The 16,381-nt window shown below is 44.8% G+C and overlaps 1 protein-coding gene across 3 annotated transcripts in view; it reads right to left on the reverse strand.

The window, feature by feature from the left end:
• Positions 1–7,875: 7,875 nt before the first annotated feature.
• SYNDIG1 (synapse differentiation inducing 1) overlaps positions 7,876–16,381 on the reverse strand; it is an 85,762-nt gene continuing 77,256 nt past the window's right edge. For 2 of the 3 annotated variants that reach the window (XM_087775546.1, XM_087775547.1), the window contains exons 4-5: positions 15,013–15,099; positions 7,876–9,643 (exon numbers count right to left, since the gene is read on the reverse strand). In XM_087775546.1, the coding sequence (XP_087631672.1) occupies positions 9,485–9,643; positions 15,013–15,099 (246 nt within the window). In that variant the 3' untranslated portion in view covers positions 7,876–9,484. The remainder of the gene's footprint in view (positions 9,644–15,012; positions 15,100–16,381) is intronic. The other variant, XM_087775548.1, reaches the window with a different exon arrangement.

Below are 16,381 nucleotides of genomic sequence, written 5' to 3' on the forward strand. Positions count from 1 at the left end.
TCTCACCAAGTCTGAGGCTCTCCAGTACAAGAGACAGAGGAACAAACTGGAGTGAGTCCAGTGGAGGCCACCAAGCTGGTTGGGGGCTGAAGCACAGGGCATCTGTGGATAGGTAGAAGAAACTGATCTGTTCAGCCAGAGGATGAGCGGCTGAAGGGTAGGTCTTTTCACTGTCTGTGGCTACCTAATGGGGCAGTGCTAAGGAGATGGAGCTAGACTCTTAGAGGTGCACAGTGGAAGGACAAGATGCAACAGAAACAACTGACATCAAGGGAAATTCTGATTAGATGTAAGGAAAACATTTTTCACCATGGGGGTGGTCAAACAGTGTGGGATCTCTGTCCCTGGAAATATTCAGAATTCAACTGGACAACCTGATGTATTTGGCCCTGCCTTGAACAGAAGTCTGGAGTGAGGACCTTCAGAAGTCCCTGACAACCTGAGTTATTCTATGGTCCTATGTGCAGACCACCATCTCTAATTCCTAGAGATTTCAGATGACAGGATGACTCCAGAGAGTTGGTAGACAGCTCAGGTGAGCTGCCAGTCCCTGGAGGGCAGTACAGACTCTATTAAGGCTTATCCAAACACATCATAGAGGAAATTCATGGCCAAGCTGGGTCAAGACATGCCTTCCTAGGAGCCGGGTCCTTTCTGCTGCAAAATAGTGCATGCTGCTAAGGATGTGTCAGTACCACCTCCATGCACGACCATCAGCTTGCCACCACCCAATGCTAGCAAAAGATGCATTGGGAAAAGGTGGCAGGGAGAAAAAAGCAGCAAACAGCTGACTCAAAAGTATATAGCAGGGAAGCAGCAAAGCTTAGCTCTCATGATCTGTTGCCCATTTCGTACATGATTAGTGATCAGTATTGTTGGGTTTTTTTCTGTTGAGATCCATTGCAGCATTCTCCTTGATGGAGAACAAGTCAATTGATTTCTCTGTGTCTTTCTGTTCAGTATCTCACATATACATATATGTGAGACAGGTGTGTATATGTGTACGTGTATGTGTATATATGTATGTATATGCATGCATACACATGTATGTACGCACATGTATGTGTATATATGGCACTGACTAAGAAATGGCATGAGTCTGAAAGAGGGGGAACATCTCTGAGTTTCCTGGCAGGACAAATTGAACCTGAGAGGTATGAAAATACCTGACCTTGGGTTGGGAAGGGAAGGCTACTGTAACCCACTGTAACTGGTGCATCACTTCAGATGCTTTGCCTTTGCAGAAGCACAGTCTGTTACTGGTCAGAAAAGCCTGTAGAGGGAGGGTTTTGACCACAGAAAAATAGCCCACTGTAGAGCTATCAGCCAAGAGAAGGTGGCTTTCTCCCCAGGCACATGGCACTGTGGTTGTGTGCAATCGTAGATTGGATGTAGTAAATTACAGACTCTCTCCTGCCTAACACCTCATAAAATGTCTCCCAGAGCCCTTTTCCACCCCTCTGCTTCCTTCCACAGGCAGCTCTACCCTGAAATAGCTAGAGCAGCCTGTCATATAAGTACACTTGAACATGTCCAAAGAAGGAAATGTGATGGCACGAAGGACTAGCACCTACCTTCTGACCACTGAATGCAGCAGGGGCACCAGAGCTGGCTCATGATCAATAAATATGAGACATATGTTGTCCTCACCATATCACCATAAACTACAACAGTGTTGGCAGCTCCTGCTTTCATTCCCTTGACATGGCTGTGATCCTGGGTTGCAATACTTAGTGCCCATGATGTCTGAAGCAAAACCCAGTGTTCTGTGTTGCACAAGAGAAGTTGGACCATGGGCTGTGGTGACCAGACTGCCTGAGGAACCATGCTGTGTTGGTAATGTAGCTGTGAGCAAAGCCACGCATCCGGTAAAGAGTATCCTTTGTGCTGGACTGATACAGAAAGCAAAGCCAGTGCAGGATGTTGAAAAGGGCTGAGTTGTTTAGTTGAGAAAACTGACACTCTTGTCGTCCATCTCCATTTCTGCCTCTTGTCTTGGATTTGAAGTTTTCTGAGCCCAGGACTAGCTACTTGGACTGCATCCTGCCCTGAAGAAACCAGGCACATAACAAGGTCTCCCAGGTATAGCCCTTCTGCAAATATTCACCCTGTGGTCTTGTGTTGCTAACAGGCAAGTGTAACAAACTCTGAGACTAATGAAACCTGTTCTCCTGCAGACTGTGTATATCATGGCCTGCTGTGCACTCTGACAGAAACTCTACTGCTGGTGGGGCTTTTAGCAGCCTGAGTGTGGATTCTCTGATGTCTAATACACAGTGCACTCTCTCTTTGTGCCTTTCCTCTGGGGGCAATTATTAGGTGCATCTCTTCTGTTGCACTGCTCCTTATTGTGAAGTTTATAGGCACTTAATTGTATTAAAGATGTCCACACCCTCTGTCAAGTTCTATTGAAGATAGTTACTAAATTAGAAAGTCACCAAGCCCACAGGTCCATCAGGTTAGAAACACACTCCGGCCAGCCATCACTGTATGCACTGATGCAGGAAGAAATTAAGGGGAGATTACGGAGGACCTACCGGTTGTTGGCTGCCTGTGAATTTCCTTTGTGGCTCACCAGGTGGCATTTCCCAAGCTGTGACAGGCGCATGGCAGCCAGCCCAGAGAAGGTGGTTGCCACTGCCACGGGCAGGCAGGCTGGTGTCTGCCCCCGATCTGTTCCAGCCTCGGTGTACAGTGATGCTCCCAAGCAGCCTCTCTTCTTGCCTCAGCAGGGAGCTCTTGCAAGCTAGCTGTATGGTGGGTGTTGTGTGGAAGATGGGAGAAGCTTATTTCAGACTGACAGAGCAATAAAAAATGCTCAAGGCTAGCAAAATTCCCAAATGTAGGCACCAAGAATCAATGTAGGTATCAGGGGGCTATGAAATCCCGTCAGATGGCAGATGTAATGTGTAATTAGTCTCTGACCCAGCACATTATTTGGTGAGAGTCTTTCTGTTCTCTTGAGCTCTGAGACTTTCACAAAGAGGATTTTTTTCTTCTCTCTCAGTGAGTCTCCAGCACTCCTCATGCATCTTTTGAGGTTAATCCACAATGACATTCTACATTATACAATTAAGCTGGAGCCTTCCGACCCTGGACTTTACAGCTTGATATTTTTCCTTGTAGTAAATCTTAGCTATCACTACAGCTTGTCATCTGGTAAAGATATCAGTGCCACTTCTTTGACACCTCCTGATTGAGCCAATATGGGATGAAGATCTCACTTCAGAACGGGAGGGAAGCAATAAGGCAGCTGTAGTCTTTGGGAGACTGGCTTCTCTCCTGTCTCTCTAGGATGGCAGAGCTCTTTCGTAAACTAAACAGGATCTCTCTGTGTCCAAACAAAGCACACTCTGCTACTCCAAAAGTGATGTTTATTAATAAAGTTGCCTTTAAGCCTGGAGAGAGCATAAAAGGAGCAGTGCCTTCTGAAAAACAGGTAAGTTTAAGGGGCAAGTGCAAGCTGAACTGAATGACAAGTACATTAACTAAGTTTCATAAAGCTGCTTTGAAAAAGGAAAGCACCCAGAGTCATTTTCTTGCTGTCTCTCTATAGATAAGTAAGCTTTGAAGGGTTTATCTTTACTTGTCAGTACTTCCTTCTGACTTCTTCCAATTCATCATTCACAGCAGATGTAGGATCCCTGTCTCTCCTACCTGGTCACACAACCCTTCCTTTCCCAAAGGAGTGGTTACAAGCAGGGAAGAACCATCAGCAACAAGCAGCCAACAATGAATAATGATCGCCTGCAGAGTGTTTTCTTAGTTCAACAATTGCTGACAACATTTCATAGCCAGTCTTGAATGGTATGGCTCTAAACAGCAGGAGTAATTGCTATAGCAATTTATGAAGATATTCCTCTATCTGACTGTGATTTCCCAATTCATACACTGTGGCATCACTCAGAAATACCAACGTCATCTGGGTAAGGCAGATGCACATACTGGTCTTTCTGCCAAATTTGCCTGAGCACACAAGAGGAAGTTTATGCCAGATTTATTCTGGCTGGGGGAAGACAGGTGGGACCTGCTCTGACACAGAGCTTATATGTAGAAAGATAACACAACAGCTTATTTTTTAATACATCTGAAACAGTGGAGTGCTTGTCAGCCCATGGCCTGTAGCAATTTGGAGCTGGTACTCAGAAAGCAAAAGCTGGTGGTGTGGTTGCAGTTGCAGTATGGATCACACAGGCTGTTCTCCATTAATAAAAAGACATAAATCTCACGTGGCCGCCCAGTTTGAGAGCTGTGCTTCCAGCTTAAACAACAGGGACTTGTGATTTCATTTGCAAACAGACCCTCCTCTCTTCTGCTGCTGAAAAAGGCTAAATATCCCCCCACGTGTGTTTGAAAAGCTGTTTCCTGACTTTGCCAGCCTAAGGTTTTCATCAACATCAAACAATATCACAGGCAGCCCAAGGCACCACTTTTACCTTTGGTTCTTGCTGTTCCTCTTGCTCTTAGATATCTTATGAGAAGTCAAACCACATTTGTCTCAGCACTTTCTAGCTGGGCCCATCAGGATGGGAGGACTTTACACATCTCCCAAGTTGATGAGGAAAAAAGTATTGGTATGCAGTAGAAAACATTTATTTCCACAGCTGGCATCTTCCAGGAGTATCACTGCCAATAGTGAGATATATAGCACATCCAAAATGACGGTGAGCCTCTCTTTATTCAGAGAGGCCGTGTAAACATGCAAACCTGAAACTCTTTGATGTTCCCTGTGTGTGTGAATGTGCATCGACTTCTTGTGAAACCACACGTCTTTGCAAGGTCACCCCAGTCACCCACTCTGCTCCTCCAGCTCTGTGGGGGTCAAGCCCCTCTCTGCCAGGATGGCCCCACCGGTGTGCTGGCCTGAGGCTGCTGGCCCAGGACACACCACAAACCTACAAGAAAGTTTGTTTCAGGTGCACAGGTAAAGCAAACATATATCCTAAAGTCTGTCTCTACAACAGGCTGCTTCAGAGTCTCAGATGGGTGGTAGTTTATAGCTGCCTCCTCAATCAGGTGTGGTGAGGTGATGAGGACAGTGTTTTGAGAACGAATGTTTAGAAAGGCAGCAGCTGAAATGCTGTATCAGCTCCTCACAGCCCACTGCAGACTGAGCAGAAGAAGATACTCTTGCAGTAAGAGAATCCTCTGAGGAAAATGCATTCTCCTGCAAGCTGTGAGGCAGCACCAGTGCACCCCATGTGGTCCTTCTCACATGGTTCTTCTTGCTCTTCCATCAGCTGCCCCTGCTCAGAGGTGGTTCCTCTGCTTCAGCCACATCACAGCATGTGGCAACCCCAGATATTCAGCAAACTGGACCCATACTAAGGCATGAAAGCTCTCAACAGGAGCGCTATCCCCACTTTGGGCTGCAGTGAGGCCCAGGTCTACCTCCCAGGGATGCAAGCCCTCTTTAGGTTCCCTGCTCACACCCCTGGACTTCCATGCCAAGTGCCAGCTCCATGTCGCATGGTTGCTCTAGCATGTGCAGCACAGAGGCACATCCTCAACTTTCAGCCAGGCGATGCTTTCAGGAGAGCTCTTGCTAAACAGGTCTTTCCCACAGTGCTGCTCTGGTTTACTGTTCCTTGGGGGTTTCTGGAGACATGCAAGCCTGCACTCTGCAGTTTGGGATGCTATTTTTAAGGCTAGGTGAAAAGGCTTCTAAGGCATTTTTCAGACCGCCCATCTGGGAAGGTTTCTTCCAGCTGCAGAGCTGGCTTTTGCTTCTCACGTAAATATTCAGCCTGCACAACCATGATCAAAAATCATAAGGCAGATCCCTCAACCACAAGATTGGTTTAAAAATGACATTATTATTCTTTTGGGGCATGAATAATGACCTTGGAGTCTCTGTATTTGCTTTCTAATTTTTTTAACTCCAGGTTAAATTTAGATTGGGGCTAGGAAATATTAGTTCCTTTCTTTTTAAATGAAAAATCTGAGTTTCTTCTTCAATACCACGTGCCCCAAAGTTCAGACTTTGAAAGAAAGAGATAATTCCCCACAAATCAAATAAGGGAAGAGCATGTTACACACGGCAATCCACTTCCTTGGCTGCGTGGCTCTTTGATCTGTGTTTCAGGGGACCCTGTGGTGAAAGCCAAGTCCTAACTGAAATGTGTTACCTTGCCCAAATTCAAGCTCACTGGGCACCTGCATGTTACAAAAGCGAATGTGTGTGCTCACAGGTCTCACTGTGTATCTCGCATACTGTGGCATTTAGGGCCTTCACTTAGGGGCAGGGTAGTGTCCTGGGAGTGCTAGCTTGACCCCAATCATCATTCTCCTTTCTTGTGATGAACCACACCCAAACACACTTAAATCTGAGTTATTTAGCAAATGGATTAGTTGTTGACATGTGGTGCTCAGCTTTGGGGTCTTGGATGGGGCTTACATGGCCCCCAAAGACTCCCGACGTGGTGATGGATGAACAGGAGCCCATGCTTCTCAGCCTGGATGTCACTTGTGGGCTGAGTGAGATGAGAGCTCTGCTGGCAAAGCACAGGTCTTTTGCTGTGAGCTGATCCCTCCTGCTGATGTGTAGCTCCCAAGGACCTCCAGCCATGCACATCACCTACCCAGCTGACTAGCACAGGAGTCACCATGTGGAAAGGCTGCATCTCTGTCCCGTAACAGTGCGAGACCTTGGCCTGGCTGCTGAGGAGCATGAGGCAGAGGGAGATACCCACACCTGAATGCAGAGGAGCAGCCAGCTCTGCTGAAGCATGCAGGACCCTGAAGGGCTCCTGTGCTGTACCTCAGAGGAGACAGCCATGGCAGTACTGCTAGGGGTGCAGCTGAGGGTGATGTGCCCCATACTGCTGCATCTTCTTTTCCTCCCAGTCTTCATGCTTATTTTAGATTAAAAACAAATGGGAAAAGGCCTAGATGGCAATCTCTTCATTTAAGTTAAATAAATCATAAGTATTTCCAGTCCTTGTCTTTGCTTGTTAGATAAGGGCTTTCCTAGCCTTAGATAAGGGCTTTCCTAGCCTCAGACAAAGTTTTCTCTCAGACAAGGCGTTACTACATTATGAACTGAGGCAAAATAAGATCTGGCCTGAGATATATATGTCTGACATCAGTCCAGGCTTAGCATACGTGACCTTGTTTTCATCCAAGTCTAGCAATACTTCACCCTTAAAAACAATCAAGAAAAAAACTTCCCATTCTTCCTGAATGGGAAGAATAGTTTGAAATGGGGCAAATGTGAACCAAACCAGTCACAGCCACCTGATTTCCAGGGGGAAGTGAGGCAAGGACTGCAACACACATGCCAGGTTGGTTTTAAAAGCCATGACACACTGCTTTGGAGAGCCTGCTGTAAGCACCGTAGCTGGAAACCCTGTGCATCCTCCTGGAAGAATAAGGAGGCAGCAAATCGTGCCCTTGTCCCTCACCTACCCAAACCCAGATACTGCCCATTGAGGCAAATACAGAGTGAGGACTCTAACTTGCCCATTCACTACTGCCTTGCTTCAAAGGGAAGGGTCCTCCATGGCAGTTGCTAGAAATAAAAGTTGAAGGGGAAGAACCACAGAGTTGACTTTACCTTAATAGGGCAACCTGGCCAAAGACCGGCATTTACTGGGCCCTCAGCTTTAGCGGTGGCTGAGAACTGGTGAAGATGACTACCACTGCATTGTTAGTCTCCAGGCTTAGTTTGAAGCCCAACAAATCAATGCAGAAGAAGAATTGTCAGTGACTGTGATAGGATTTGGGTCCAGGTACAGTATGGGATGGTCCATACGGGTACTTCTGCAGGTAGCTGAACTCAGGGTACTGGAGCAATTTTCACTCAGTCTAACGCTTCACATCCGTCCAAAAAAAGTGTCACACGGAGCATCAGCAGCTGTATACCATGTGTTTTAATAAACTGTATAACTAGCAGAAAAATAGTTTTGGATGTGTTTGTCCTCCTCCCCCCTAAAATAAAAAAACTCAAGTTAAAACCAAAATAGCGCCAACCCCAAAACAGAAGAAAAAAATTGTCCCAGAGCAAAGCTGATACACAATACAGAGTTGGAAAAAAAGGTCTTTGATGACATTCTTGGGTAAAGAAATTATGTTTGTAAAACACAAGGTAGTGAATAATAAAATGCTTATTGTTTTGATCAGTTTCTCTTTCTCTCTGTATACATATATATGCAGATACATATATATCTGTGCTGATACACCCTTGGTGGGATGAAATGGTACATCTGTAAGACCAAAAAAATAAAAAGGTGGCTGTGGGGAAGGAGTAAAGAAGAAAATAAATGTATCATTTCAGTCAGTGAAGCAAGGACAATGCTCAATTCCCTTACAATGTACCATTGCACTGCTCATCAAGGGACATGCTTGTCTCTCCATGGTTATGCTGTGTCCCTGGTTCATGGATGAGCTGTGAGCTTGTAATCTGAGTGGTCTTCTTCACTGCTCTGTGTATGAGCAGTACCTCAGAAATGTATGAAGCATTCCTTCCCCTGGTTAATTCCCATGCTTTACCATGATTTTTAATTTAAAATTGATGAGTATTTCAGTTTGCATTTTTTACCCCAGGTTTCTTGCATTGACTGCTATGCAGGTCTCCACGGTAAGGTGGAGCAACCCACAAGAGCAATATGCCACAGGAATGTACCGTTATCACGATGTGACTGGATGGAGGAATTCTTTTTACAACACATCCCATGCTACTTCGACCTCACACTCAGTCTGCGGAGCCAAGTCATGCAGTAACCTCAGCTGTTCTGCATTGGGTGGTTCTGTGGGTCACATCTTAATCCAAAAACAAGGATAGGAAAGAATAAGTATTTTTTATTTCCTTTTCTCCTTCCATGGAAACCTACCCACACAAGAAGAGTAGGCAATACCATTCTACGCTGAGGTCTCTGCTTCACTCTTAGGCAAATGAGTCCTGCATTCAAAAAAAAAGAAAACATATTCTTCCTCCTGTTGTTATATTGCTCTTTCAGAGAACCAGCCACTGTCCATGCTTTCCCAGATCTCAGTGCCGTGCTTAACAAGCAAACTAAGCACAAGTTCATGCTGGCTGCAAAGTTCAGGTGACCAAGAAGGTATTAAGAGAACAGCTCAGTTTGCCAGCTTCTTGTAAACACCACATTGCAAAGAAGGCAAAGGCAAAATACACCCCTCTCCACACCTCCCCCAACTGCCTTCCTTCTGTTTTTTTTTTTTCCTTTCTCTTTCTCTCTCTCTTTTCTTTTTCTTTCTGTCTTTTGCTCTTTCTTTCTTTCTTTCCTTCTTTCATTCTTGTATGGGGGTTCATGAAGAGAAGCAAGACTTGTGCATCACAAACGATGGAACTATTCCCACCCCAGCCAGCTTCCCACCCTACAATAATGCACAAGCCCATCTTATCCTGTACCTGCCCCCAGAAGGTGTTTGTCTCTTGATTTTTTTGGAAAATCATGCAGTCTGATCTGCTGGGGAGTTCTGCAGTGCAGGCGCTGGGTGGCTGGTTCTCCCCCTTTCCTGAGGCTCATAAGTGATTGTTTTTGGACAGATAGGCAATAAGAGCCACGGCCACTCCAACGTAGATGCCAGTTCCGATTGTGATGGACAGGACAGCCAGGAAGAGTGCTCGCCGGGAGCTGGAGCTTGCATGGTGGAAGTCCCCCTTGGCTACTGCTTTGTTTGTCTGCAAGATATACAAGAACAATGCAATATATTTATTTGTTTCATCTGGAAATGAAGATGTGATGTTCATTTCTTGGCTGAAACATGATCCTGGGATATGACAGTAAACTGGTTGGAAATGAAATACTTTTTTAGTCGAATGAGGTTATTTGCACAATTAGGATGATGATGGAACAAATGGCATCTCAAGAGGTACTTTTAAGTGCCTTTAAGCTTAAACATATCCTAGGATTTAATAATATGCATCACAATATCTCCCAAGATGGCTCAGCCTCCCCTGAGAATGTGAACAGATGGGCTGTGAGCCAAGCGTCTGCCATGTCCCCTCCAGACACAGCTACAGTCCTGCTTCTGTGGGATGGCTGGATTCCAGCCTGGCTGGGAAAGGTAACAAGGGAAAAGCCCTTTCAGTGTACCACTCACACAAAAACATTCTTCCAAGTCAGCTGAAATGGTCAATCTGTTCTTACCTGGACAAGAACAAGAAGGGCTGAATTTTCCCTTCCAGTGCAGTGCTTTCAGGCATACCAACTAGGTAGAATGACTGTCCCAGGTTCACCACCACAGAGAGGCCAGACACCACCAGTTACCTTGCATCCACCTTAGGCCAGAGCTTTAGTGCAGGACAAACACCTAGGAAACCAGAGCTAGCGGACACTCTTTCAGCCTTGATTCAGATGAACACTTATGCATATGAGCAGGGCAGTTCCCTTGATTATGAGAGGGATGACGGACATGCTTAGTGGGGCCATTGGTGTTGGAGCCATCGTCTTCTCTCTTGGGGGTGGTGCATTCAGCTGGATGGTGTTAAAGTGGCTTTTGTGTCTCTTCCTATGGTTCCCAGTAGCTCAGGTAATCCAAAGCTCTGGTAATTGTATCACATCTTCTATGTAGCTTTGAGTACCCAAGCAGGTGCCTTAAATTCAAACTGATCAGCTGGAGTTCCCAAAGTTATATGCATGGCATTTAGGTTTGAGCACAATGAATCTCACAAAGGTACAGCTTGTTAGTACAGCTGTCAATAATGAATATGGAAAGCGTAATTGCAGCTGAGTGGGGATTGTCTCCTGTGAGGATCCCACAGTCACACTGACATCAATGGGATGGCCACTCCAGAAAGCTATATCTGGAGTTTGAGAAGTATTCAAATATTGGTTCTTCTAACACACCTTCCAGGCGCCTTTCAGCCCAGGAGCCAAGACAAAGCAAAATCCCTGCTCAAAACAGGCAAAGGAAAGCTAAAATTGGACAGGACTTATGGACCCATTGACAAGACCGCCTAATGCCATTTCAGTGGGTCTCAGTATTGCAGTGTGATGAAAGGAGGACATCATTTTCATAGACCATGGTGTGATATCAGCAGGGTCACCCATCAGCGAGTAACAGATCTGCCACCCACAAGAAAGGTGTTGTAGAAGCATATGAGCTCCATAAGTTCTGAGACAGCCTTTGTTCCCTTGTTACAATGAGTGAGAAATTCTTAATGCTTTAATTGTATTTCTCCACAAATGCTTGATTTGCTGGGATACTTTCTGCCTCAGTGTCATCTATTGCTCTATTTTTGTCTTTTTTTTACTATCGTGCTACTCAGAGCAATTTACAGCAGCCAAATGACAAGCTTCCACACTGAAAAAAAAAGGCTTCTGGCCTTTCTGTCAATGACTTTATTAGGAGAACTGTCTCTTCTCATTCATCAACCTTATTTTTTAAGCAGAATGCCTTATGAATGTTCCAGGCAGAAACAATGTCAAACAATACATATGAAAAGAGAGAGACACTAGGCTGCAGGCAGGCAGAAAATAATTTCAAAACAGCAACACATAAACAACTCCAATTTACACCTTGTGTCATGTCCTTTAGTTAGCTGGCGAAGGCATCTCACTCATTTTGCAAAAGATGTCGGGCCAGGCCTTTTCGCAGGGTGACCAGAGCTTTCATGAGCTTCTTGTCCGGGACCTTGAAACACTCAAAAGAAGAGCAGTTTCCGGAAAATGCCAGGGGCTTTGGCGATCATGGAAATATTTCTTAGCATCGGTTAAAAGTCTTGGCAAGGAAAGCAGAGAAAGCTTTAGGAAGAGCTGGTCATTCAGCTCTCCTCAAAGACTTTCTTCAAGCATCTGCTACCCATCACAGCATTAATAATAGGCTTGAAAAGAGAGGCTCCTATTCACAGAAGTTAGGTCAGATTTGTCAGGCGAAGGTAAATGCACAGCTCTGAAGCTATTTGAGCCTTTGGATAAACTGAGGTAAACAGTTTCAACCTCCAAAATGGAGGGAAAATTTGAAAATGCTGGAACATTTCAATTTGACATTTCTGAAATGTCACATTATATTATGGGAAAATTCTGCAATGTTTTGGGCTGGCCTCTTTTAAATGAAACTTTGTACAGTTTCAAAACAGTATTTTTTCACTTAAAAATAGATGGAAACTCAAGGGGAAAAGAAACCATTAACCAAAATGTCAAATAATCTGAAAACCTGACGGTATATCTTGATTGGATTCAATAAAAGAGGTTGGATCTACCCAAAATGATGTGTTAAGCAACCCAAAGAGATTCAGAAGGCTGATTTGTTGAGCACTAATAGCCTTTTTTCTGATAGGATCTTCAACCTAGCAACAAACCTGCTCACAAAGAACAGCTTTTTTTCTTGATGAGCTCTTTGAGGACAGCCCTGACCTTTGTGAAAGATTGCACTTATGGTGAAAATCCAACTTCCCATTATAATTTTCAGCCCAGCCAAAACCAGATGTCTTGTATTAGTCACGTGCTGCCATAGAGTTGCTGAATTTTGCAGCTCCTGCCATTATGATATGGCTTGATTCTGCTTGGGGAATAGGCATGAACTTTCACAGAAGTTCTAGTTTCCAACATACTACCTAATCCAAGTGGGTTTTGTTCTTTTAACCTAATGCATACTTTGTGACTTAGCAAAATCAAATCCCTCCTATATCAAATTCTGAATGTAGAGTGCATAGCTAAGGGCACATGGGAAGCACAATTTTGTGTTCCTCCTTTAATCCACTCAGAAAGGTTTCCATTGAGATGGAGATATCACCAACACAGAAACCATCCTCCATTGGTGTAAGACTAGCCTGAAAGGATTTACTTATCACTAAGAAAATTCTTTGTTGATATTTCTTACTTAGCAAAACAGTCCCATTACTCCCCAGTGTCACTATATGCAAATTACAGCATTTCTGCAGGTTTAAGCTAAACAGATCTGGAAAACAGTTATTACACAAAATGCAATTGAGACCAATTTTAATAGGTTAGCGTCTGTCAACTAATAGGCAGTTTTTCTTGAACTGTTTTTTAAACATGGATCATATCTTTGGTATCTCTGTGCACTGGAGGAACTCCCTTGGTTTTGTTACGCATCCAACAGCTTATGACCCAGACCCTGTGATGCCCGACACAGAGAAGTGACACTCTATTTGGGGGCTTCCACACCAGCGATGCCTCTGCTTTAGCAAACTCCATGTGGGAAATGTGGTCAAGAAAAGTCTCGTGGAGATCAGAGAGCCCAGTCAGACCCAGTCTCACCAGCTTTTCTTTGGTGTGATAGAAAAGGTGAAAACAGTGGTCATTAAACTTAAAAACAAACCAAGATACCTAAATGCAAACAGTGGTCAGGCTGTTCACTTGTCTTCACAGTGTCTGTATCTTGGGTACTGCTAGCTGAAAGATAAAACTTGTCTACTTAGACAAGTCCAATCCTCTACTTAGGACTGGCCACCTAAGCCCATGATCAAACACCACAGACAGAGAAGCAGCAGCGATTCAAGTCTCCAGAGCCAAAATAGGTGCAAGTACAGAGATTTGTTGTGGACCCTTCTTGGTAACTGCTGCCAGCCACAACACTGGGACCCCAGGCATCAAAACAAACTCAGCCTTCCTTTCCAATATATGTTTTTGGGTCAAACGATAAATGTTTTCACAATGTAACCGTGGTTAAAATTGCTCAGAAAAAGAAAAAAAATCCATTTTAGCTAATAAAAAAAAAAAAAGTATTTCAGATAAAAATACTGAGTAAGGAAAATACCCCACCAAATATTGGTTAAAAATGAGGTCACATTTATGGCGTGCTAGTCTGCAAACTAATGCAAGGCACGGTATGTTAGACTAATGCAGTCTCCACTTTCACTTTAGTGAAACTCCATCCTGGATGCCCACAGTGCCCGTGATGGACATGCTCTGTGCACTCCTGGGTGCCACAGGCACCCCAGTCTACTCAGAAGCCTGGCCTGAAATGACAAAGCCCTGCATCCATCCAGGTGTTTCTGCTGAATCAGAGGTGGGGATGGGGTAACGTGCACCACCAGGGCCCTTGCCAAGCCCCTGGGGCTGATGTGCCAAATGGTACAAAGGCACTGTTTGTCCAGCCATTCGTACCCAGCCTGGAAATGGATTTCTGTGAGCTCCTCTTGGCAGACTCGGCTCCAGCCTCACTGAAGCAATATTTGCTTCTGTTACTTCTTTCCCCTGAAAAGCAACGCTCCAGCTATGAATATTACTGTGCTGAATATTTAGCTGGTATTAATTGGTCCATCATACTTGACTGAGGGTAATGCAGCCATGACTGGTGCAAGAATGAAGATCCAAATGCCCTACTAACAAAAGGCCTGATTCACTACAGCCTCTTCAAGCTAAGTGCCTTAATTTAAGTAGTAATGAATACAAACAGCAACTCTAATGGGCTTAAAAGTGGCTGCAGAAGTAAGCACTTTTCCTAATCAGAATTATACTACCTGTGGAGTTTTACGGTACTTCTGTCCCTGGCAGGACTGTGGCTGGCAGCCAGACGATTGATGAACCAATTTAATTTGGGCAGCAGTGGGACCAACAGGTTTGACAAACAGAGCAGGGGACGAGTGCAAGAAATGGGATGCATTATGAATGGGGGACAACTCATCACATAGCACCAGGCAAGTTCCCTTGAGAACTTGAGATACTTTTCTTGCAAAGGGCTTGTATCACTGGACTGCCCCTGCCTCTTGGTTTTCCCTTGGTCTGTGTCCTCTGGATGCCCAGATATGACTATCAACTTGCCAGGTACTGGCACACGTTGTGATGAAGGCTGGGTACTCCAAAGCTGAAAACAGGGGCTTGAGCAAATATCAGCCCCAAGTCAATCCTCTCTTTAGAGGCTTTGGAAGTAAGCCAAGAAATTGAGGAGGGGTGGGGAAAGAAGGGTTAAGGAGGTCTGGAAGGTTTTTCTTACTTGATGTAACTAACGAAATTAATATCTTGTTGTTTAGAAACACCTTCAAGGAACTTCCCTGGAGTTTCCACTTGAACTTCTGCAAAACATATTCATCATGTCTCTGGGCTGCATGTTTTATAGGCTGAGAGAAGATAAATACTGTACCTCCACAGCTGCAAGGCCAAAAAATTCTGCTGCATCCCACAGTGACTCATGTATCATACTCACAAAATACCTTCTGGTATGCTGTATCTGGAAACAAGAAATACATTCATCACAATTATTAATCCTGCCTCATCTCCCTGAGGCTGGAGAGCAGGAATGGCTCCATGTAGGAGGAGAAGAGGGTATCCTGACCCCCTTGGTCAGGTCATGGGAGTATTTCTTTTCACTTGATGGGAAGAAATGGCCAGCAGGGAGCCGGGATGCACAGCCTCCATGCAGCCACTGGCCAGACCCTGAGTCTTACTTCACATAGCACGCAAAAAAATGCCACAGAATGAGGAGTAACTCATATGGAAAATGCTTCCACTCCCGTATTTTCTCCTATCTCTCTTCTAGTCAAAAGCTCTGGCTACTGTTTTTAACTTGCCCAACTTGTACTTCAGCTGATCTCAAATTTCTGGGCAGTATCTTTCACCTTCAGGCTTACACCACTTAGTTTCACTGGTGGTGAGAAAAAGACTCCAGAGTCTTTTGCTAAGTATACAGATGGGAAAAGGGTGAAGTCAGGATTTGCCTCTGAACCATGAATGACAGCAGGGAGGTGCCAGTCAGCTGGGGAAAACATGGGGCTGGCAGACACCCAGCATTGGGGTTGGAACATGGCAGGAGAGTTTTCACTCCTGAGGAGAGCATTAAAGGGACAATGGAGTCCCACCAAACAGCTCAACAGGCAGAAATGGTGATCTAAATAAATGACAAATGGTTCTTTGCTCTGTCAGGCATTTGCAAATTCCATTATGCCCGTAGTATAATAGAAACTTCAGCCTGTGGCAACTTGCCTTTCAGGTACCAAAGAGCTCTTCTGGAGGTTTCCATCATTTCTGCTGGGAAGTTTGCCCAGGAAATGGACAGAAGTCTCAAGCAGCCATTCCCTGTCTGGAACTTACTGTGGAAACAGTGGGGAGCAGCTGTCACCTGAAATGCATGCACTTCTAAACAGATACACAAAACTCCTAGACTCAATGCCTTCAGACTGCAGTGTCCAAAACCAATTACTGGATCATCTTCAGGAAATTTCCATCCACACACCAGTGTTGATAGGTAGAGACTAAATAATTTGCTTGGGATTGATGTCTTTCCTCCAGCAAGGGATTAACTCCACCCTGAGCATTTAGAAGATAAAAAGCATAAGATCTTGACCATAACCTGCTTTGTCACTGCCTGGTAGCACTGAGATCCAGTTGGGATGGCTGATAAGGACCTTGAGATAGTAAATGTCTAGCCCACATGGAACTTCCCTGGGACAACGCTGAGATACTATGAGTACTTGGGTAGCAGTGACAAGAGGATGATACAGGCATGTCACCAG

Source organism: Nipponia nippon, unplaced genomic scaffold (genome assembly GCF_047370975.1).
Source record: "Nipponia nippon isolate SJK-2023a ecotype South Korea unplaced genomic scaffold, ASM4737097v1 scaffold_4, whole genome shotgun sequence".
Lineage (NCBI taxonomy): Eukaryota > Metazoa > Chordata > Aves > Pelecaniformes > Threskiornithidae > Nipponia > Nipponia nippon.